Here is a 22,229-nt window from a genome sequence, read left to right as displayed (position 1 = left end):
TCCGTAATACGACGATTTAAGGAAAACATCATGGCTGTGTCATTACAGTAGTAATCGTCTCACCTGGCAGCCACCAGACGCACAGTGTATCATAACCTGCCGAGTTTAAGATTAAGCCAACGTGCCAGGCTTCGTCGAAACATGGAAAAAGAGGCGACATCACGCCAGCGTACGTCCGCGCTCAGCTCAGGCATCATGTCGGGTGTCTGTGTGAGAGCGCGAGAGAGAGAGAGCGAGAGAGGGTGTGAACAGATGTAACCCCTGTACTATTAACTAACAGTGTAAACACATTTACATGAAGTGGGTCATTGCACCTCGATCCACCAGCAAAACATACACAACTTAACACATTTGAAGACCCTGGATCAGGATCGGTCTTATTGAGCAGCGTCAATCAGCTTGAATTTAAAACAATGTAGTGTTTCATAAGACAACCTCGATGCCAGCGATTGCTCAGAGGTGTATTTTATGCTATATTATGCTATGAGTCCATCTTTTTCACTCAAGCGTTTCCAGGAGGCGGGGGTTATGGTTGAGTTACGGGTGTGTGCAGTAGTGAGGAAGAGAAAACGAAATGACACTGACAAAGAAGTATAAACAGGTGTGTTTGGGGGGGTGTGTGTGTGTGTATGTGTGTTTGTTTGATACAGACATTAATGAGCCTGAAGTTGGAAGTGTTTGTGTTTGTGTGCGAGCGCAGGTTCAGGCAGCTGCAGCTGAACTCGGACAGCCGCGCATCAGAGCTGCACAACCAGATGAAGCTGAAGGCTTTCGAGGCAGAGCGCGCTCAGATGGTGCAGGACGAGACGGCCAGGAACCTCAGCCTGTGCCAGATAGAGTGTGAGAAGCAGCAGAAGAAACTGGAGGCAGGTGACATCACCGGCACATTACCATCCACCAATCGCATCGCCCTCGCCATCCACCAATCGCATCGCCCTCGCCATCCACCAATCGCATCGCCCTCGCCATCCACCAATCGCATCGCCCTCGCCATCCACCAATCGCATCGCCCTCGCCATCCGCATCGCCCTCGCCATCCACCAATCGCATCGCCCTCGCCATCCACCAATCACATCACCCTCGCCATCCACCAATCGCATCGCCCTCACCATCCGCATCGCCCTCGCCATCCACCAATCGCATCGCCCTCGCCATCCACCAATCGCATCGCCCTCGCCATCCACTGATCGCATCACATCACCACCCACCATCACCAATCACATCACCTGCTCATCAGCTCAAAATAAACACTTTTTTCTTTTCTTTCTGCTCACACAATCCAAGGCAGGACAAAACCCTGTCCTTAAGTAGGAATTTTGCGTTTTCTTTTTTTTTCCCGTCTCGACGGAATTTGTAACCGAAAGTCATCAACAGCATAAAAAAAACGCATTTTAGACTGGCCCAGCTGTAAAACCATGTCTCCTTCAGCACCTCGCTCTTTCTCTCTCAGGTTCTAACCAAGGAGTTCTACACGCTGCAGTCGTCATCAGAGAAACACCTCGCGGAGCTGCGGGCCCAGAATGCCGAGCAGCAGGCGAGACTGGAGACCTACGAGAAGCTGGAGAAGGAGCTGGATGACATCACCATGCAGGCAGCGGAGAGTGAGACAGATTTACATTTCTCTGTCCTGTAGAGTTAAAGGAAGCATCCAATGCTTATACTTACCCACAGTTTTATAAAGTTTTCTGCATTACCCACAATGCTGTTTGACTACCTGCAGATAGTGGTGATCACTAGTGCTCATCACTTGTGCGCGTGTGTGAGTGTGAGAGCGTGCGTGCGTGTGTGAGAGCGTGCGTGCGTGTGTGCGAGAGCGTGCGTGTGTGCGAGAGCGTGCGTGTGTGCGAGAGCGTGCGTGTGTGCGAGAGCGTGCGTGTGTGCGAGAGCGTGTGTGTGTGCGAGAGCGTGCGTGTGTGCGAGAGCGTGCGTGTGTGCGAGAGCGTGCCTGTAGCTTGCGTGTGTGCGAGAGCGTGCGTGTAGCTTGCGTGTGTGCGAGAGCGTGCGTGTAGCTTGCGTGTGTGCGAGAGCGTGCGTGTAGCTTGCGTGTGTGCGAGAGCGTGCGTGTAGCTTGCGTGTGTGCGAGAGCGTGCGTGTAGCTTGCGTGTGTGCGAGAGCGTGCGTGTGTGCCAGAGCGTACGTAAGAGCTTGCCCGTGTGTGCGTGAGAGCTTGCCCGTGTGTGCGTGAGAGCGTGCCCGTGTGTGCGTGAGAGCGTGCGCGTGTGTGCGAGAGCGTGCGTGTGTGTGCGAGAGCGTGCGTGTGTTCGCGAGCGAGCGTGCGCGGGCGTGCGCGAGCGTGCGTGCGAGAGCGAGCGTGCGTGCGAGAGCGTGCGTGCGAGAGCGTGCGTGCGAGAGCGTGCGTGCGTGCGTGTGCGAGAGCGTGCGTGCGTGCGTGCGTGCGCGAGAGCGTTCGTGCGTGCGTGTGCGAGAGCGTGCGTGCGTGTGTGTGCGAGAGCGTGCGTGCGTGTGTGTGCGAGAGCGTGTGTGCGAGAGCGTGTGTGCGAGAGCGTGTGTGCGTGTGCGTGTGTGAGAGCGTGCGTGTGTGTCCGAGAGCGTGTGTGCGTGTGTGTGAGAGAGCGTGCGTGCGTGCGTGTGCGAGAGCGTGCGTGTGTGTGCGAGAGCGTGCGTGCGTGTGCGAGAGCGTGCGTGTGTGAGTGTGAGAGCGTGCGTGCGTGTGTGCGAGAGCGTGCGTGTGTGTGAGAGCGTGCGTGTGTGTGTGTGTGTGCGAGAGCGTGCGTGCGTGTGTGTGTGCGAGAGCGTGCGTGTATGTGTGTGTGCGAGAGCGTGCGTGTATGTGTGTGTGCGAGAGCGTGCGTGCGTGTGTGTGCGAGAGCGTGCGTGCGTGTGTGTGCGAGAGCGTGTGTGCGTGTGTGTGCGAGAGCGTGTGTGTGCGAGAGCGTGCGTGTATGTGTGTGTGCGAGAGCGTGCGTGCGTGTGTGTGCGAGAGCGTGTGTGTGCGAGAGCGTGCGTGTATGTGTGTGTGCGAGAGCGTGCGTGCATGTGTGTGTGTGTGGGTGAGAGTGTGTGATGCAGCAGCACTTTATTGTAATCTCACAGTGTAAACAGTTTGTAAATCTATTAGCAGGGTTTCAGGGTGTTTTCCTTGAGGTCTGATGTATTCTCCATTCCTCACTGCTACACAGAAAACCCCGAGCTTCCCTCCCTCTTCAGAACAGTAGAAAGCTCCGATCTGTCCATCACACGTGGGCGCGGACAGTAAACCGCCCGCGTGACCGAGGTGCTCAAAGCCATCATTTTATCACCAGTCCGAATAAAACGGCCGTCCGTCTCCGCGACCGCTCAAGAGGAAGTGCATCCAAATTCACGTTGTGTAAAGGGAAGTGTTTACCATGCAGTCGAAAAGCAAACAGAGAGAGTTTGATTGGAACAGAACACACAGATGAGTCATGAGTCAAACCTGTCCTGTGTTACTGACTGAAATCTGTACAGTGCACTTACACATTATTAACTGCTCTGACTGGAAAGACAAAAACCCCAAACTTTCCTAACGAATATGTCGTCTCTAGTAAACTAGATAAAGAACAGAAATAGTTATAAAACACTACAAAGTGTTTACTTTCATATGAGCTTCATATCAAACACCACTGTGGAGTGAGACGTGATAAAGACTTAATAATGTGTCACCGGATTACGATTTGTTTGTTTAAAATCTGTACGCTTTTATTTGGTTTCTTGTGCTTTGCCGTGCGTCCAAACAAACCACACACACACACACACACACAAAAACAGTTCTTGATGTATTACACAGAATTCCAGGTTAAATGTACGGAGCTCGGATGGAAGAATTCACAAACGGCTGCTTTTAGATGGCCCTCTGAGATTTGGCCTAAACAGGATTCATGGATTTTAATGTTGGGGCTGATCACATGTACACACACACACACGTACACACACACACACACACAAACGTACACGATAGTGTTGGATAGAGGTTATGTTGAAAAAAACAAGGAAACAAAGAAAAGAAAAACAACAGGACTCCGGCGATTTCGTCCTATCGCTCACGATTCTACGGCGTTCCTAAACAAGCGCACAACGTTTCTCTTTCAACACCGAGTCCACGATGGCGCTTTGGCTGGGATTTGTTTTGAAAACTCCTGTACGTGCTAAGCAGGATAGATGATAGTTTATGAGCGCCGTTAGCCCCTCGCCTTTGCTCCTGGCCGTGGGTGGTCTGAGAGACATCCAAAACACCAAGATTTTTTTTCTCACATGCGCCATTGTTTTTTTTTTTGTTGTTTTTTTCACTCTAGTGGAAAATGAGGAGGAAGCCGAGAGGGTGATGTTTTCGTACGGATACGGAGCGAACGTGCCGACCACAGCCAAGAGGAGGCTGAAGCAGAGGTGGGAGTCAAAGTCAAAGTCACACATCTTCACAGAGCTGGGGTTAAAGGTCGAAGTGGATACGAGCGTGCACGTGTGTGTGTGTGTGTGTGTGTGTGTGTTGTCAGTGTTCATCTGGCGAGAAGGGTTCTGCAGTTAGAGAAGCAAAACACTCTGCTAAGGAGAGACGTGGAGAAAAGCACCACCCACACAGGGCAGATCTCACAAGAGGTATCTCACCGTCAAACACACACACAAACACACACACACTCTTAGTCATACATCATCGTTCAACACCGTCATGACAACATAAGCTCCAAAACCCCTGAATTCATCTCACGCCCAACCACATATATAAGCCTTGTTGTTTTTGTTTTTTGTTTTGTTTTGTTTTCTTTCTTTTTCTTTTTGTCTCATGAGCAGTATATTAGCAGTCTAAACACTGAACACTGGGAACCTTTTTGTTTTGGTTCGCTCGAGCCGTTTAAGCGCAGACGTCCCCACAAATTCAGCTGCTCGGAAATCTGTGTGTGGTTTCAGGTCCCCAGTAAACGAGCCGGCGACGTAAAAAAATCAGGTGAAACTGTCCGGGGTGACCCCGAATACTAGCAGCATAAATCTCTTTGGGTGTAAAACAAACTCTCGGGAATTGTGTGTAAATATTCTGGGAACCTCGATTACAGAAAAAAAAAAAAACCTACAGCATCTGATTGGCTGTCGATCAGAATGACCGGTTTGTATCAGCACTACTTGACTGGAAAGCCTGTTGTGAAATGTCTGAAAGAGTTTTAGCGTATATAGCCAGTGTGTGCGACATAAAAGTATGTACTGATGGTTGTCTCACCTGCCCCAGACCCCCCATCTCCCGAGGTAAACGTACACATAAACAGAACAAAACATTTTCTCTCTAGTTTGAAAGCGCTGTCCACCCTCTTCCACATACCTGAGCGTAACTCGGTTGCTCAATTGTAAAAAAAAAAAAAAAACGAGGTAAAAAAGTCATAGATGTACGTCATAAATGTCATAGATGTTGATTAGCGTTGCACTGATTGACAGGTGGGAAAAGGGAAGAAAAATGTGATCCTTGTTTTTTCTTTTTCGTTTTTCTGTACAGTTTGTGAAGCAGCCAGAAGCCATCCAAATGATAGAATGATGGTTTTATGGCACTAAAAACCTCTAGTACTTTGTGTGGGGGCAAAAATTGTAACCCGGAGCTCAGGAAGTGGGTGTCGCTCTGATGTCACATAAATCACTCTCGAGTTCGACCTGTAGATCTGCCGCCTAAAGAATGTCGTATCGAGACAAATCCAAAATAGTCTGGTTTAAAAATAAATCTGGTATAGGCCCAAAACAAGATTTCAGTGTGAATCTTAATGGCTCTTCTTTTATTTTAACGTCGGCTCGGAGCACGAGGTCGAACAGCACGCTTGCGTCCGCTCGCTAAATTCATGCAGAAACTCCCCAGGACTTACAGAGGCTCTGACTTTGGTATGATGTTTTCACTGACGGTGCAGTAGGTGTGCAGTTCTTTCTATCTTTTGTTCTTTCTTTCTTTCTTTTTCTTTCTTTCTCTTTGCCCATTTACCTCATATTTTTTCTTTTTTTTCTTTCTTTCTTTTTCTTTTTCTCTTTGCCCATTTACCTCATATTTGTTATTTTTCTTTTCTTTTTTTTTCTTTCTTTCTCTTTGCCCATTTACCTCATATTTTTTCTTTTTTCTTTCTTTCTTTTTTCTCTTTGCCCATTTACCTCATATTCTTTCTTTTTTTTCTTTTTCTTTTTTTCTTTCTTTCTCTTTGCCCATTTACCTCATATTCATTCTTTTTTTTCTTTCTTTCTTTTTTCTTTCTCTTTGCCCATTTACCTCATATTTTTTCTTTTTTTCTTTCTTTCTTTTTCCTTCCTTCCTTCCTTCCTGTCGTCAGACCCACAGAGATATGGAGTTTTTCGGTAAAGCTCATCACGATTCTTGGTCTTGGTGCAGATTCCCTGCCAGAGTGATTTTACACAACAGAAAGAGTCCTGTGCTGCTTCCAGCGCTTCATTCGTTCCCATAACGCAGTAAAGAAGTGCTGTCGCTGATACTTGTTGAGGAATCTGAAGCTCTTTGATCCATGGCATCTCTGCCATTCATTCTTCCTCATGGCTTCATGCCCTGTCGAGGAGTCGCCCAGAGTCAAACTTGGACCAGGTACTGAGACAAGTCTGCACTTGTTCCCTCTCTGTCCTACAGCAGTGAGTGTGATACTCCAGAGTTCACGCTGTTCCCTGCATTAAAGAATCATCTCAGCTATTAAACTTCAGAGCTAATTATCCTTCAGAGCCAAGGTGTTTGACGTTGTCCTTATTTATACGATTTATACCTTAATTCCTTCATTCTATTAATTGCCTCTGTACTAGTCGTCTGTACAAGACTTTCGCCTGCCTGCCGGCTGTCCTCGGACGCCGGCGTGCATAAAGAGACGAGATACTTCAGACATGCTCCATGTTTCCATGTTTTTTTTACGTTTTATCAAATGTCAATGCTCGTTCACGTTTACGTTGATTTCAGGCGCCTCTGTTAGATCAGTCTGTGGTTTACAGGAGGAGATGCTGACCAACTGTGATGAAATGAGTGGCTGCAGACTTAAACATTCATTCATTCATTCATTTTCTACCGCTTATCCGAACTACCTCGGGTCACAGGGAGCCTGTGACTATCTCAGGCGTCATCGGGCATCGAGGCAGGATACACCCTGGACGGAGTGCCAACCCATCGCAGGGCACACACACACTCTCATTCACACACACACTCACACACTACGGACAATTTTCCAGAGATGTCAATCAACCTACCATGCATTTCTTTGGACCGGGGGAGGGAACCGGAGTACCCGGAGGAAACCCCCGAGGCACGGGGAGAACATGCAAACTCCACACACACAAGGCAGAGGCGGGAATCGAACCCCCGAACCTGGAGGCATGAGGCAAACATTCTAACCACTAAACCACCGTGACCCCACTTGAATATTTTCCTTTAAAATAAATAAATAATTTTCCAGCTGAAACTGAGCAGTTTAAGTTACTGGAGCTGCTTAATCACCGTCTTCACGTACGCTTTTCTGATACCGTTTGTGTCTCTGCGTATCATCCGATCGCTCGGGTCTGATTTCCTGACTAGAGTGAATCATCTCGCGTGAAGAGCATTAAATTTTTACCTCCTTACTAATAACCACCATGAATCACTCAAACTCGAGAGAGAGTTTAGTCACATGTCCACTTTTTCTGTGGTTCACTGATGTTCTGATACCTTTCAGCATGTCGTGCTTCTCTCTCTCGCTTTTTTTAATGCTTTTCTGCTCACCACCGATGTACAGAGTGATGAGCTCAGTGGTTAAGGTGTTGGGCTACTGATCGGGAAGGTCATGGGTTCGAACCCCAGGTCCACCAAGCTACCACTGCTGGGCCCCTGAGCAAGGCCCTTAACCCTCAGTTGCTCAGTTGTAAGTCACTCTGGATAATGTAAATGACACAGTTAGTTCTCTGGCTTGTTTTCAAGAACTTAACCCTCACTGCTCCAGCGGTGCTGTATCATACCTAACCTTGTCCTCTGACCTCAACCTCCAAAGTTTGGATATGTGAAGAAAGAATTTCACTGTGCTGTAATGTATATGTGATTATCATAAAGGCTTCATTCTGTCTGTCTGTCATCTGTTTCAGCTGCAGGCAGCCAATCAGCTTCTTCAACAGGCTCAGCAGCCATACAGTTACCTCATAGAGACGGTTCGACAGCGGGACACGCAGATCCAGTCACTAAACCAGCGTCTGTCACAGCTGGAAGAGGAAGTGAGGTACGTGTTCAGAGCAACAGTCAGCATTTTTATTTGTTTTTTATTTTTTCCCTTGTTTTTCTTGAGGTGACCGAGTGCATGTGTTATAAAACCTATGACAAAACGATGATGTCACTGCAGATACAGAGGAAGATAGTGTGAGGATCTGTGGACTGCGAGCATATGATCAAATTATAATTACTGACATTCATTCATTCATTCATTCATTCATTTTCTACCGCTTATCCGAACTTCTCGGGTCACGGGGAGCCTGTGCCTATCTCAGGCGTCATCGGGCATCGAGGCAGGATAAACCCTGGACGGAGTGCCAACCCATCACAGGGCACACACACACTCTCATTCACTCACACACTCACACACTACAGACAATTTTCCAGAGGTGCCAATCAACCTACCCTGCATGTCTTGAACATGCAAACTCCACACACACACACACAAGGCGGAGGCAGGAATCGAACCCCCAACCCTGGAGGCGTGAGGCAAACGTGCTAACCACTAAGCCACCGTGCCCCCTAATTCCTGACATGATCAACACACCAGTAATTAAACAAAATCTTCAAGACCTGGTCTGAGATCTTATGGAGTGGATTCGCAGATCCAGGAACTCCTGAGGTCAAGAGATGGACCCTAATGTCACAGTGACACTGTAGATGAGGTTCTAATCCTTAGGCAGCATCTTCAGCATGTACGTGTGTTAGTTCGTTGTTCCAGGTGAGTGTCAACTTGTGTGTCTTCGCCTTTGAGGATAAAGCGCCGTGCCTCGTGTCGTCCATGCCTTCGTCTTTCAGGGATGAGATAAAAAAAAAAAAAAAGAACGTAAATTGTACTGTGCAATGCTGATTTGAATATTCCATTAACCATGGTGCATCATGACAACCGACACGTTCCGTTGGATTCCTTCAAATAGTTTTTGCGTCCTCCTAATATGCAAATATGACTAGACTCGTCCTTTCTCGTGTTGGACTTTTAATGTCTTGCCGGAGGCTACAGGATTAAAACAAGAAAAACAGCTCAACAGTTGTTTCTGATGTTGACATGAGCCATGATTTCCACCCCAAACCCTATTCATAACCCAGAGGTCCTGTGGGACGGGGCATGTCTGCTTCTTTTGTTAATGACTCTGTGGTGTTGTCACTGAGAAAAGAGAGCGTGTTAACCAGTTATTACACACCTTTACATGTCTCCACTGATAAAGCTCAAGGTTCTGCACCAAGAACAAGAGGAATGTTTCAGGGTTTATTTCTTAACCCACAGAAACACTTATGCTTGAAGGGAGAAGTGTCTGTGTGTGTGTGTGTGTGTCTTTTTATTTTTGCATTAAAAAAAAAAAAACCCCAAAAAAAAACAACCTTTTGACACTTTTTCATTGTAACTTTGAACAAATGTTTTAAACTCATGGTATCTTAAGTATGTAACGTAGTGAACCAGCATTAATGTATTCAATGTTAGAGATTTAAGCACTTATGTACTGTGTCTGTGTGCCTGTGTGTCTGTGTGCCTGCGTGTGTCTGTGTGCCTGCGTGTGTCTGTGTGCCTGCGTGTGTCTGTGTGCCTGCGTGTGTCTGTGTGCCTGCGTGTGTCTGTGTGCCTGCGTGTGTCTGTGTGCCTGCGTGTGTCTGTGTGCCTGCGTGTGTCTGTGTGCCTGCGTGTGTCTGTGTGCCTGCGTGTGTCTGTGTGCCTGCGTGTGTCTGTGTGCCTGCGTGTGTCTGTGTGCCTGCGTGTGCCTGCGTGTGCCTGTGTGCCTGTGTGCCTGCGTGTCTGTGTGCCTGCGTGTCTGTGTGCCTGCGTGTCTGTGTGCCTGCGTGTGCGTGTGTGCCTGTGTGCCTGTGTGTCTGTGTGCGTGTGTGTCTGTGTGCCTGCGTGTGTGTCTGTGTGCCTGCGTGTGTCTGTGTGCCTGCGTGTGTCTGTGTGCCTGCGTGTGTCTGTGTGCCTGCGTGTGTCTGTGTGCCTGCGTGTGTCTGTGTGCCTGCGTGTGTCTGTGTGCCTGCGTGTGTCTGTGTGCCTGCGTGTGTCTGTGTGCCTGCGTGTGCCTGTGTGCCTGTGTGCCTGCGTGTCTGTGTGCCTGCGTGTCTGTGTGCCTGCGTGTCTGTGTGTGCCTGCGTGTCTGTGTGCCTGCGTGTCTGTGTGCCTGCGTGTGCCTGTGTGCCTGTGTGCCTGTGTGTCTGTGTGCGTGTGTGTCTGTGTGCGTGTGTGTCTGTGTGCGTGTGTGTCTGTGTGCGTGTGTGTCTGTGTGCCTGTGCGTGTGTGTCTGTGTGCCTGCGTGTCTGCGTGCCTGCGTGCCTGCGTGTCTGCGTGCCTGCGTGTCTGCGTGCCTGCGTGTCTGTGTCTGCCTGTGTCTGCCTGTGTCTGTGTCTGTGTGTGTCTGCCTGTGTCTGTGTGTGTCTGCCTGTGTCTGTGTGTGTCTGCCTGTGTCTGTGTGTGTCTGCCTGTGTCTGTGTGTGTCTGCCTGTGTCTGTGTGTGTCTGCCTGTGTCTGCTCGCGCGTGTCTGCGTGCGTGTCTGCGCACGGGTGTGTGTGTGTTTGTGTTTGTCTTTAACACAAAACAACTGAATTTCTCTTTGCAAGACTTAAATGTTCATTGTGTGTAACAAATGAACTGAACATGACATAATCTGTACACAGAAACTCAAAAACTATATTTTGATAAACATCGCACTTCTTCAGTAAACCTTCTCCTGTCTTTGGAGAGATCTCGATTCGTCCACCGTTCCCCGTCCCACAAACCCCGACCCCATCTGTACACCACAAACACTAACTGATCCTCAGTTGGTTCTATTCTGTACATTTTGTAGGTGTAAATCATTTCCCTCAGATGCGTCCTACAATGGCACCTAATAATGTCACTGTTATTTTTTTTAATGATTATTTATTTATTTGTGTTTGTTTATTTAAATGATTTTTTTCTTTCTGTTTTCATGCATGACACGATTGTATGCTACCAATCACTTATTTCATTATTTACTTGTTATTTCCGCTAGCTGCTACAGTACACTACGGTTATTAATGGCTCTTATTATACAGACATTTTAAAAAAAAAATTTTACTTTATTGAAATTTACCGCCAAATTACAATTTGGATTTCTTCCCCAGCGCACTGAAGAAAGAACGAGCATCTCTGCTGCAGGTGAAAAACAACATGGCCGCCGATCTGGAGCGACTCCTGAGCCACAGAGAGGTAACTGCTGCCACATTGGGAAACTTGCCTTGGGGATGGTGTGTTGCGTCATGTGTGGAGGCGGCGGCACCTAATTCTGTACGGGCCTCTGATCCAGGTCAGATTAAGGGTTTGTTTAGAGTTCAGCTCAGGTTCTACTGGTCACAGGGTATCCAGTAAATAAGTAGAGAAAAGAACCATGTTGAAGTTTGGCCTGTGTGTCTGTGTGTGTCTGTGTGCGTTCGTGTCTGTGTGCGTTCGTGTCTGTGTGCGTTCGTGTCTGTGTGCGTTCGTGTCTGTGTGCGTTCGTGTCTGTGTGCGTTCGTGTCTGTGTGCGTTCGTGTCTGTGTGCGTTCGTGTCTCTGTCTGTGTCTGTGTGTCTGTCTGTGTGTGTCTGTCTGTCTGTGTCTGTGTGCGTGTGTCTGTCTGTGTCTGTGTGCGTTCGTGTCTGTGTGCGTTCATTTCTCTGTCTGTGTCTGTGTGTCTGTCTGTGTCTGTGTGCGTGCGTGTGTCTGTCTGTGTCTGTCTCTGTGCGTGCGTGTGTCTGTCTGTGTGCGTGCGTGTGTCTGTCTGTGTCTGTGTGCGTTCGTTTCTCTGTCTGTGTGTCTGTCTGTGTCTGTGTGCGTGCGTGTGTCTGTCTGTGTGTGTCTCTGTGCGTGCGTGTGTCTGTCTGTGTGCGTGCGTGTGTCTGTCTGTGTCTGTGTGCGTTCGTTTCTCTGTCTGTGTCTGTGTGTGTGTGCGTGCGTGTGTCTGTCTGTGTGTGTCTCTGTGCGTGCGTGTGTCTGTCTGTGTGCGTGCGTGTGTCTGTCTGTGTCTGTGTGCGTTCGTTTCTCTGTCTGTGTCTGTGTGTCTGTCTGTGTCTGTGTGCGTGCGTGTGTCTGTCTGTGTGTGTCTCTGTGCGTTAGTGTGTCTGTCTGTGTCTGTGTGCGTTCGTTTCTCTGTCTGTGTCTGTGTGTCTGTCTGTGTCTGTGTGTGCGTGTGTCTGTCTGTGTGTGTCTGTGTGCGTTCGTGTCTGTGTGCGTTCGTGTCTGTGTGCGTTCGTGTCTCTGTCTGTGTGTCTGTCTGTGTGTGTCTCTGTGCGTGCGTGTGTGTCTGTCTGTGTGTGTCTGTCTGTGTCTGTCTGTCTGTGTCTGTGTGTGCGTGTGTCTGTCTGTGTCTGTGTGTGTCTGTCTGTGTCTGTGTGTGTCTGTCTGTCTGCGTGCGTGTGTCTGTGTCTGCGTGCGTGTGTCTGTCTGTGTGCGTGCGTGTGTCTGTCTGTCTGTGTGCGTGTGTCTGTCTGTGTGTCTGCGAGCGTGCGTGTGTCTGTCTGTGTGCGTGCGTGTGTCTGTCTGTCTGTGTGCGTGTGTCTCTGTGTGTCTGCGTGCGTGCGTGTGTCTGTCTGTCTGTGTCTGTGTGTGTCTGTCTGTGTCTGTGTGCGTGTGTCTGTCTGTGTGTCTGTGTGCGTGCGTGTGTCTGTCTGTCTGTGTGCGTGTGTCTGTCTGTGTGTCTGCCTGCGTGCGTGTGTCTCTGTGTGTGTCTGTGTGTGCGTGTGTCTGTCTGTCTGTGTGCGTGTGTCTGTCTGTCTGTGTGCGTGTGTCTGTCTGTCTGTGTGCGTGTGTCTGTCTGTGTCTGTGTGCGTGTGTCTGTCCGTGTCTGTGCGTGCGTGTGTCTGTCTGTGTCTCTGTGCGTGCGTGCGTCTGTCTGTGTGTGTCTGTTTGCGTGCATGTGTCTGTCTGTGTCTCTGTGCGTGTGTGTGTCTGTCTGTCTGTGTGCGTGCGTCTGTCTGTGTGCGTGCGTCTGTCTGTGTGCGTGCGTCTGTCTGTGTGCGTGCGTCTGTCTGTGTGTGTCTGTGTGCGTGCCTGTGTGTGTCTGTCTGTGTGTGTCTGTGCGCGTGCCTGTGTGTGTCTGTCTGTGTCTCTGTGCGTGCGTGTGTCTGTCTGTCTGTGTGCGTGCGTCTGTCTGTGTGTGTCTGTCTGTGTGCGTCTGTCTGTGCGTGCCTGTGTGTGTCTGTCTGTGTCTCTGTGCGTGCGTGTGTCTGTCTGTCTGTGTCTGTCTGTGTGCGTGTGTCTGTGTGCGTGCGTCTGTCTGTCTGTGTGTGTCTGTGCGCGTGCCTGTGTGTGTCTGTCTGTGTCTCTGTGCGTGCGTGTGTCTGTCTGTCTGTGTGCGTGCGTCTGTCTGTGTGTGTCTGTCTGTCTGTCTGTGTGCGTCTGTCTTTGCGTGCCTGTGTGTGTCTGTCTGTGTCTGTCTGTGTGCGTGTGTCTGTGTGCGTGCGTCTGTCTGTCTGTGTGTCTGTCTGTGTCTGTGTGCGTGCGTCTGTCTGTGTGTCTGTCTGTGTGCGTGCGTCTGTCTGTGTGTGTGTGTCTGTGTGCGTGCGTGTGTCTGTCTGTCTGTGTGCGTGCGTCTGTGTGTGTCTGTCTGTCTGTCTGTGTGCGTCTGTCTGTGCGTGCCTGTGTGTGTCTGTCTGTGTCTGTCTGTGTGCGTGCGTCTGTCTGTCTGTGTGTCTGTCTGTGTGCGTGCGTCTGTCTGTGTGTCTGTCTGTGTGCGTGCGTCTGTCTGTCTGTGTGTGTCTGTGTGTCTGTGTGCGTGCGTCTGTCTGTGTCTGTCTGTGTGCGTGCGTCTGTCTGTGTGCGTGCGTCTGTCTGTGTGCGTGCGTCTGTCTGTGTGCGTCTGTGTGCATGCGTCTGTCTGTGTGCGTGCGTCTGTCTGTGTGTGTCTGTGTGCATGCGTCTGTCTGTGTGCGTGCGTCTGTCTGTGTGTGTCTGTGTGCATGCGTCTGTCTGTGTGCGTGCGTCTGTCTGTGTGTGTCTGTGTGCATGCGTCTGTCTGTGTGCGTGCGTCTGTCTGTGTGTGTCTGTGTGCATGCGTCTGTCTGTGTGCGTCTGTCTGTGTCTGTGTGCGTGCGTGAGTCTGTCTGTCTGTGTGCGTGCGTGTGTCTGTCAAGTTTCAAGTTTATGTCTGTCTGTGTCCGTGTGTCTGTCTGTGTGTCTGTCTGTCTGTGTCCGTGTTTGTGTCTGGGTGTCTGTGCTAGAGATTGTGTGTCTCTGAGAGAGTGTGTGAGAGAGTGTTTAATTGTGTTTTTCTATGTGAGAGAATGTGTGTCTGTGTGAGTGTGTTGGTAGAGGATGTGGTAGCCTAGTGGTTAAGGTGTTGGGTTACCAATTAGAAGGTTGTGAGTTTGATTCCCAGGTTCACCGAGCTGCCACTGCTGGGCCCCTGAACAAGGTCCTTAACCCTCAATTGCCCAGTTGTATACAAATGAGATAAAATATAAGTTTCTCTGGATAAGTGTGTCTGCTAAATGCTGTAAGTGTGTGTGCGTGCGTGTGTGTGTGTGTGTGTGTGTGAGAGAGAGAAAAACAAAATTAAAAATGTGATGATGCTGTGCCTGGGGTGTTTCAGTGGAACTTGCTGCCCAGTCTCACACGCGCACACACACACACACACACACACACACACACACACACACAGGGTTGCCCCCGGGTGTTCCTGCTTTGTTGTGCAGACTCCGTGGACTGAGGAGTAAAATGACAGTCACACATTAGTGACTTCAGGCCTGTGCTTGAACAAGTCTTTCTCTTTCCCAGCGTTACCTGTGCTCAGTGAAGCAGGGAGGAGGAGGAGGATGATGATGTCTGTGCAATAGCTCAGTGTGTCAACCAACTGTTTTGATGTTGAAATTATTTGCATGCAAAGGACCGGAGAAGAATGTCCTTTATTTAATTATTATCTTTTTTTTTTTTGTATTCAGAAGCCAACTGGAAATTCCTGTAGCGCCGCTTAACAGGTTCTCATGAATTCTCGCCTCGTGCGATCGCCACGATTCGGATCTAATCGTTACTCGTCAGACACAACATCTTACATCAACCAACACTAGCAATATAAGAAGAAGAAGAAGAAGAAGAAGAAGGAGAAGAGTATTAAATAATCATACAAAAGTCAGTGCTGCACGTGTTTTTTTTTTTCATTCGTTCCTCATCCTAATTCGTTCGTCATGCAGCTTCGCCGAGTCGAAGGAAGCGGCTCGTGACACGTTTGTGAAATTTGGAGCTATTTTCAACCAAACGTTCCCCTCCCTCCTCCCACCAGCTCGGCCACTGCCGCTGCTGGCGCAGCCTTTGCAGAGTGCACAACTTCCAGTGGCATGTTGGCATAAAGCACGCAGTCCTCGTGGACAGCTGCTCGCTCACACAGTGCTTTAACATGCCAGCGCATATGGTGGCTGAGTGATAAATAGAAATATTAAATGACCCCTGACATGCACACAACCGGGCACATCTATATTCATCACCGAAGGGTGTTGGATGTTCTAGCTTGAAGAAATAGCGTACGAAGGTTTGGGAAGAAGAAATCGACTAGTCTACAACCGCCGAGTAAAAAAAAACAAAAAAAAAAACCCTGTACAAACATGTCACGTCTCGACGTGTCGACGTTTTAATCGAAGATCTCACCGAAGACGATCGGGGTTTAAGGGGCAAAATCAAAACAAAAAGATGTTTTGGCACAATTCAAAAACAAACAAACAAAAAAAAAACTAAAGTGAAAGTGCGTGTTCTGAGCTCCGATTTTCATGTCACAACATTGACTTAATTCTTTTCTCAGGTATCTTTTGATTGGCAGATACAAAGCGTTGTACTGTAGCAACCTTTCTTTTTTTTTTCCCCCTCAACGTTTAAAGGAAAGTGTTTGTTTTCCGTATGTCAAGGAAAAAATTACTAATGCAACCAAAGGGTAAAATACAAATGAAGAAAAAAAAGAAAATTGGGGTGGGGGGGTTGTGGTGTATTATTTAGAGGAACTGAAATGAAATTGAAACTGTAATCTGATTGGATTAGACTTGCACCTCGATTTGACTCAATCATCCACATCAGTCTTTTTTTTTGGGGGGGGGGGGTCTTAAGCACACGTCCAGAAACGTGACCCCTAACTGACCTTTAAATGACGTGCTACATCTATTGCTTTTACAAAATGTGTAGTATGATGGAGACTGAGCGAGACGAGAAGATTTGGGAAAGTTCTCGTACTCTTCCCGCAGGTTTAGCGTGAAGAGGCTACGCCCACTACAGCAACCGTAACATCCAGAACGCTTATTCTGTTTAGTTTGGAGATTCTGTTCAGTGATGCCTGGACTCTTATTTTAGAGTTGAAAATCCGCAGAAATCAGCATCCGGTATTAAACCGACCGCAAGCTTAAATCCTCGCTGACGGATTTACGCGTGTGTCTGATTGCGTGCGTCTTCCTCGTTCCTCACAGGAGCTGTCTGCGATGAAGCAGGTGCTGGTCAGCATGCGCACGCGGCACAACCGAGAGCCTGAAGCAGAGCTCGACAGCAGAGCAATGGAACTGAAGCCCAGCAGGACAGGAGACAGGGAGCAGAACCAACCCTGTCCCAGGCCTACAGTGTTTGTGAGCACAAAATAATAACCACTAATGTTCACGTCTGAACAACATGCCGCAGCTTGCCGTTACAAATTCTGGAGCTCATCATGTTCGTCGTCAAGACTCATAGATATATGTATAGATCTAGATCAGGGGTCTCCAGTCTTATCCGCAAAGGGCCGGTGCGGGTGCAGGTTTTCATTCCCACCAAGCAGAAGCCACACCTGATTCCACCTGTTTAATCAGCTGTTCTTGGCTTTTAGTAGACTCTGGTGTGGTTTCTGCTTGGTTGGAATGAAAACCTGCAACCACCCACACCGACCCTTTCCGGATAAGATCGGAGACCCCTGATCTAGACGTATAGAAATGAATAGGGAAAAATGTATAACACGACCCGTATTTATTTCCAGAAGGTCTCGAGTAAGATATCAATGCACTTTATTCTAATATGGTACTGTTTCTATGGTAACAACTTACACAGAGACTGCAGTAACAGACAGGTTACATAAAAAAACAACAACATTTGATTATAGAAGGAGTCTCCAGTTTCAGTGATAAAGCTGCAGCATGGGGGGGGGGGAAACATGCTGGTGAGAGTGTAAGTGTTTTTATAGCCATTGACACGAGATGGAACTATAAATGGATAAAAAAAAAAAAAATTGTACCCGTTGCTAAGAAGGTGGTCTAAGAGGAATAAAACGCAAGGTGGGATGGGAAATCTATTCCCATATCGAAATAAATATATAAACGTAACTTTATACTCCGCTTCACAGGAAACGATGATGGAACTTTTCTTTTCTTTTCACGTTTTGCGTAAAAGAAGCCCGTGTTTATGAGACTCAATACAGAGAAGGAGCTAATATTTAATCAAGGCTAATAATCTGTGGAGAAGTTACACCACACTATCATTAGAATGTGGATCTTGTACAACCCGTTGTTCATATCGCTCCAGCTAGTAAACCTTGTGTAACAGGCACGAGGCGTTTTTATTTATTTATTTATTTATTTATTTATTCATTCATTCATTCAATTATTTATTTATTCATTTATTTATTTTTTATTTATATACACCAAGCCGGCGTTTCAGATCTTTTCTGCAAACTCAATACGTAGCAAAGTTCAAAGTAACAGACTGAAAAACAGCTCGTTTTTCTCTCCTTCACAGACCAATAAAGACGTTCCTGAGTGGCACCGAAAGCTCAAGGCCAAGTCCAAGTGACCAGCGGAGACTCGTTTTACCAGAGGAACACAACCTACAAGTTTTATTTACAGACTGCAGGGTTCACTTTGATGTGGCATTTTGTACATTTTGTTAAAAATCCGATTTTTTTTTTTTTTTTTTTTTTTAAGGAAAAAGAGCACATTTTATTTATAGCTGGAACGTGTTTGTGTGCGTTTGTGATATACTGCAGAATGTGTGGGTCTGTGTGTCATTACATTACAAAGCAGTTTGAAGATGATTTACAGAGGAAATGTCTAGAGGTTTCAGTACCTTTCTCTTTTGTCTGTTGAGCTTCATTGTAACCGAAGTCTCAAACCTCTTGTTTTTAACGGCGAAGGCGCTACACACACACACAGAGGTTTATAAATAGACAGAGCCTTGCATACCGTAAGACTCATCCGTCTCCTCTTCTCTGGGTCAGTTGTAGTATTAGCAGGAGTTGGCGAGCTGCTTCGATCCTTTATTTTTTATATATAAACACTGCAAAGGATTACAGTCGTTTGTGCACGTACGTTTTCTGTTTTCCTTCTCTGCCCAGAAATATGACCTCAGATTCTGTTATGTCCTAAACCGCATACTCTAGTTCTAATTAGAAACAGGGTTGCCAGGGCTTGGCCACAAAAAAAAAAACTTTTTCAGTTATTAGAAGAATAACAAGTTCATTACACTCTACTACGCTCTATAATGACTATTTTCCTCTCCTAATCTTTTAATATGAAATACAACAGAAACAGTTCAGTGTATAGAAATCATAGAAACACTCCCTGAACCAACACTTTCCCCAGCCTTTGTTTGAACAAATGGATTAAAACGGATTTTAAACTATCCCAAATAAACTCCACACACCCGCTTGTTTTATCCACCTGCACCTTGTTCCAAAACTGTTAATTACTCTGAATTACGGTGAACTACGTACTGAATCCTATGTGACCTCAAGCCTTATTGTACACACCTGGTCGCTATGGCAACCCTGGATGGTGTAAGATACTGTTTTGACATGGGTTTTAGGATGTGGGCATGCACACACACACACACACACACACAAACTATATTGTAGTGTTTTGGCAGTGGCGATATGCCAAAAGCCATATTTGATAGTTTTATGACGCAGGATGCATTGTGCGGGTCACGAGGGATTCTTTTTGAGAGGTGATGCAGAACTTACGTCATGCAGGTACATCTTAAAATACAGCTTACTTCACCCCAGTTTATGTATCTATATTGTGTCTCTACTTTATATTTTACACCTTTTTTGGTTGTACTGGTAGTTTAAAGGAGCCATAAATTTGAGATTGATTTTTTTTTAACATTACAAATAGACAAATTAGATTGATAAAATATATTTTCTATTTATTTACATTTTTTTAAACATTACAAATAGACCTTAACAAATAGATTTCATAGCTGAAGACGTATTTGAGATGTTATCTGTGTAGCTTCTGAATGTTTTGAGATTAAATCCCAGGCGTATCTCATAAACCGGTAAAAAATAATAATAATAATAATAATGACCTAATGACGGAGACACTGACCAATCATATGCGTCTCTGAGGTCGTGTATGTGGAAGAGGGCAGATTGCGCTTCCATCCAAATCCTACAAGTGTCTGACTTCATTCAACACGTGTTAACCTTCACCCTGAAACCCTCAGCTTCATAAGGGGAAAAATTTTTTTTTTTTTTTTGGACCTAAAATTAATTTATGAAATAATGTAACCAAAAAAATTTTGACCTTTAATTTGAATATTTCTTTTGTTTACATAAATTATAAATACAAACTATTCTGTTGTTGTTGTTGATGTTGATGTTGCTCCTCTTTAATGCTCTATAATGAGATCTGAGACACGCGCAGAAGCGGTGACAGTTGTAGCTGCTGCGCTCCGCCCATTCAGCAGCCTCATATCACCGAGGCCCTGAGACGGGAGGAGACAGAAACCGGGATATCCGCCGTGAGCACGGGGTGTGTATATACACACACACGCACACACACTCACACACACAGAAGCACGCACACTCGAGCGTGCACTCGTTCCATGCGCCACGCACTCTCACACACACACTCGCTCCTTCTCTGACAAGGAAAAGCTTATTATTTTTCATTTCTTCATATTTTATTTCGCGGACGCCGTCCATCGTCCATCGGGCCGTTATGGCAGCCACGCTGTTAACGGGACACGAGGACTTTGTGCCGCTGATGAAAGGCTTTCAGGAGGAGTCCGTTCTGTTCACCGACACCGACAGGGGACTGGTTAACGATTACGCGCAGGTAATCATCATCATCTTCATCAACATTGTTATTCCTATTATTATTACTTATAAGAAACACCATGATTTATTTATTTAAATAGAAACACCGTGTAGTGCATGAAAGATCAGAGGTGTGTCCTTGTGTCATGTCTGAGATGCATGATGCGCCCCGTGCCATGATGCGTCCTTGTTTATTTTAACATTCGGGATTTCCCTGCGTGTGTTTATATATATATATATATATATATATATATATATATATATATATATATATATATATATATATATATATATATATAATGTGTGTGTGTGTGAGAGAGAGAGAGATGGTGCAGGTTCAGAGTCTCGGGGTGTCTTGGTGTCACTGAACCCTCACTAACATCTGATTCCTTCTCGCCGCCTCGCCCTCACATGTTCGTTCCTCCAGTTCGATCCTGGAGTGAAACTTTCGAGCAATCGTGAAACAGAACAGCTGGGCGTCAAAAAAAAGTCCCTTCAGGAGGGCAGACCCGACATTCCGGGTGTCATCCCGGCGTGAGCGCGATCCGGTAACCCTTGGGTTCGTCCTGTCGTTTCCCGCTGATTGCGCGCTAATGATAATTGGCTGAGGTTTATATGGAAAAGCTGAGTGTGTGTGTGTGTGTGTGTGTGTGTGTGTGTGTGTGTGTGTGTGTGTGTGTGAGAGAGAGAGAGAGTGAGTGAAGCTGCCGGTTTCCACGCGTCAGCAGAGTCTGTTTTGGGCCCGCGGTATGTATGAGCTCTGTTTTACAGTGCAGGGGGGAATGTAGCGGATACCTACTGAAGGCTGTGTGATAAATGTTTGGCTGCTGACTGCAAAAAAAAAAAAAAAAAAAAAACCCAACAACCTCATCCGTCCCTCGTCGTAGTTGAGGTATGATCGCAGCAGGAAAAAGTATTCCCTTGTGTGCAGTCTGGACAATTTTCGAGCCCCTGTTGGAATCATCTGCACCTTTAAACCCTTAACATTTGCTCGTACACTGAGGACCGAGTCCCAGTTCAGCTGTCAAGAGTTAAGCGTTTTGCTCAAAGCCCCAACAGCGTGGTGGTGTTAGGATCTGATCCAGCTCCCTGATTCCACGTCCACGCGTTTTTGTTTCAAACTTATACTGGAAAAGTGAAGAGCGCTGATGTGTTTGTGACTGTGTTTGCTACACGTCTATTTTAAAACTTTCCCTGCTGTTCTATGTGCATATTTCTGCTCAAGTGTTCCCTGCGTCACCTGCTGCTCACATAGCACACATTCCGGGGTGCTTATGAAATTCAGCTGAAAATCATATCAGCTATATATATATATATATATATATATATATATATATATATATATATATATATATATATATATATATATACACACTCATATTTCAAATTCTAACTATTTCAACATTAATGCTTTAGAAATCTCAGTGTTTTATGCCACGGTGTTCTATGTGCTAAGGATTTCTTATGAATCTTTGTCGAAATCAGCAGTGCATGCATGCCATCTGTTACAAAATGGTCCTCCTTTGACATATCTTTGTGTACGGGAGTTCAAAACGAGATCTCTGCTGTTTTTCCCTGCAGGCGAAGCTTGAGATGGACAAATACCTGACACCTCAGCTGCAGGATTCCCCCGCAGTCAAGAAGCATTGCCAGGATAGCCCCTCTGTGGAGTTTTTCTGCGACGATCAGGGCTCCCCTTACAGCATCAACATGAACGTGTACCTGCCTGACATCGCCTACCTGCGCGGCAGCCTGTGTCGCCAGCAACGCCACTCTGTCCCCAGCCAGGTGAAAAGCAAACCTGTGTGCACAACCTACTCTCCGGCCCCAGACTGTTCGGTCCCTCCGTCTCTCCCCGACTTCACTACCATCTTTAGCTCGCCGTCGGCGCCATGCTCTAACATGGATGCAGGCGACACGTCCAGTGGCATCTATATCAAGCAGGAAATGCCGTCTTTTGAGCTTCCCCAGGATGGCCATCTGTTTCAGCTGCTCAACTCTGAGCTCGACGTTCCCATTCAGGCCGTTTCGGAGTCTCACACCCATGCCATGTCGTCAGAGGTGCCATCTTTCCATGACCT

General features: G+C 47.0%; 2 protein-coding genes across 5 annotated transcripts in view; both read left to right on the top strand.

Moving 5' to 3' along the window:
- The window catches only part of pibf1 (progesterone immunomodulatory binding factor 1), a 32,750-nt gene extending 14,352 nt beyond the window's left edge, over positions 1-18,398 (top strand). For 2 of the 3 annotated variants that reach the window (XM_047803286.1, XM_047803284.1), the window contains 8 exons: positions 701-866; positions 1,451-1,601; positions 4,272-4,362; positions 4,470-4,572; positions 8,041-8,171; positions 11,262-11,346; positions 16,556-16,708; positions 17,847-18,398. In XM_047803286.1, the coding sequence (XP_047659242.1) occupies positions 701-866; positions 1,451-1,601; positions 4,272-4,362; positions 4,470-4,572; positions 8,041-8,171; positions 11,262-11,346; positions 16,556-16,708; positions 17,847-17,900 (934 nt within the window). In that variant the 3' untranslated portion in view covers positions 17,901-18,398. Of the gene's footprint in view, positions 1-700; positions 867-1,450; positions 1,602-4,271; positions 4,363-4,469; positions 4,573-8,040; positions 8,172-11,261; positions 11,347-15,052; positions 15,240-16,555; positions 16,709-17,846 lie in introns of those variants that run through there. The other variant, XM_047803285.1, reaches the window with a different exon arrangement.
- A 516-nt stretch (positions 18,399-18,914) lies between these two features.
- The window catches only part of klf5a (Kruppel-like factor 5a), a 6,881-nt gene continuing 3,566 nt past the window's right edge, over positions 18,915-22,229 (top strand). The window contains exons 1-3 of one of the 2 annotated variants that reach the window (XM_027179033.2): positions 18,915-19,861; positions 20,058-20,167; positions 21,730-22,229. The exon at positions 21,730-22,229 is cut by the window's right edge and continues 371 nt beyond it. In XM_027179033.2, the coding sequence (XP_027034834.1) occupies positions 20,096-20,167; positions 21,730-22,229 (572 nt within the window). In that variant the 5' untranslated portion in view covers positions 18,915-19,861; positions 20,058-20,095. Of the gene's footprint in view, positions 20,168-21,729 lie in introns of both variants that reach the window. The other variant, XM_027179032.2, reaches the window with a different exon arrangement.

The sequence above is a fragment of the Tachysurus fulvidraco genome, chromosome 18, assembly GCF_022655615.1.
Source record: "Tachysurus fulvidraco isolate hzauxx_2018 chromosome 18, HZAU_PFXX_2.0, whole genome shotgun sequence".
Lineage (NCBI taxonomy): Eukaryota > Metazoa > Chordata > Actinopteri > Siluriformes > Bagridae > Tachysurus > Tachysurus fulvidraco.
Note: the sequence above shows the minus strand (reverse complement) of the source record. Positions and strands in the feature narration are given on the sequence as shown.